This window comes from Penaeus monodon, chromosome 43 (assembly GCF_015228065.2).
Source record: "Penaeus monodon isolate SGIC_2016 chromosome 43, NSTDA_Pmon_1, whole genome shotgun sequence".
Classification (NCBI taxonomy): domain Eukaryota; kingdom Metazoa; phylum Arthropoda; class Malacostraca; order Decapoda; family Penaeidae; genus Penaeus; species Penaeus monodon.
In genome coordinates this window covers 12966180-12966682 of record NC_051428.1, presented here as the reverse complement: position 1 = coordinate 12966682, position 503 = coordinate 12966180, and the positions used below count along the sequence as shown (strand labels likewise).

General features: G+C 38.6%; 1 protein-coding gene across 1 annotated transcript in view; it reads left to right on the top strand.

The window, feature by feature from the left end:
* The first annotated feature begins 304 nt into the window (after positions 1-304).
* Positions 305-503, top strand: part of LOC119568035 (solute carrier family 22 member 5-like) — a 10177-nt gene continuing 9978 nt past the window's right edge. Inside the window, exon 1 of the mRNA XM_037916423.1 lies at positions 305-503. This exon is cut by the window's right edge and continues 105 nt beyond it. Coding sequence (XP_037772351.1) covers positions 445-503 — 59 coding nt within the window. The 5' untranslated portion in view covers positions 305-444.

Sequence of the window (503 nt, the reverse complement as noted above, 5' to 3'; positions counted from 1 at the left end):
TCCATATCGTAATGAGAATGATTAACTCAAAAGTGCTACGGCATCTACGTGGAATGGAATCTGGACCTACCAGTATCTCTCCAGATCTATCACAACCATGAATACTAATTTAAAGTATCATGCTGTGAAGGGCGGCTCAGCTATGAACCTACCGAAAAAAAAAAAAAATAAAAATAAAAAAAAAAATAAATATAAATAAAAAAAAAAAAAATATATATATATATATATATATATATATATATATATATATATAAATATAAAATTTATTATATATATAACAATTCACAATGTTACGCCAATCAAGCTGCGAAGACCGAGATGAAGTAAGACCTGGTTGATCCGGAGTCGGCGGATGCGGCCCAAGAGAAAAGTGCTTCCTCCGACACTCCTCAGAGTCCTTTCGAACGCGTCCTGGACGAGGTCGGCGGCGAGGGTCGGTACCAAATGCTCCTGCTGTTCGCCTACCTGCTTCCGCTCTCCTTCTACTCGCCCTTCGGCTCTTC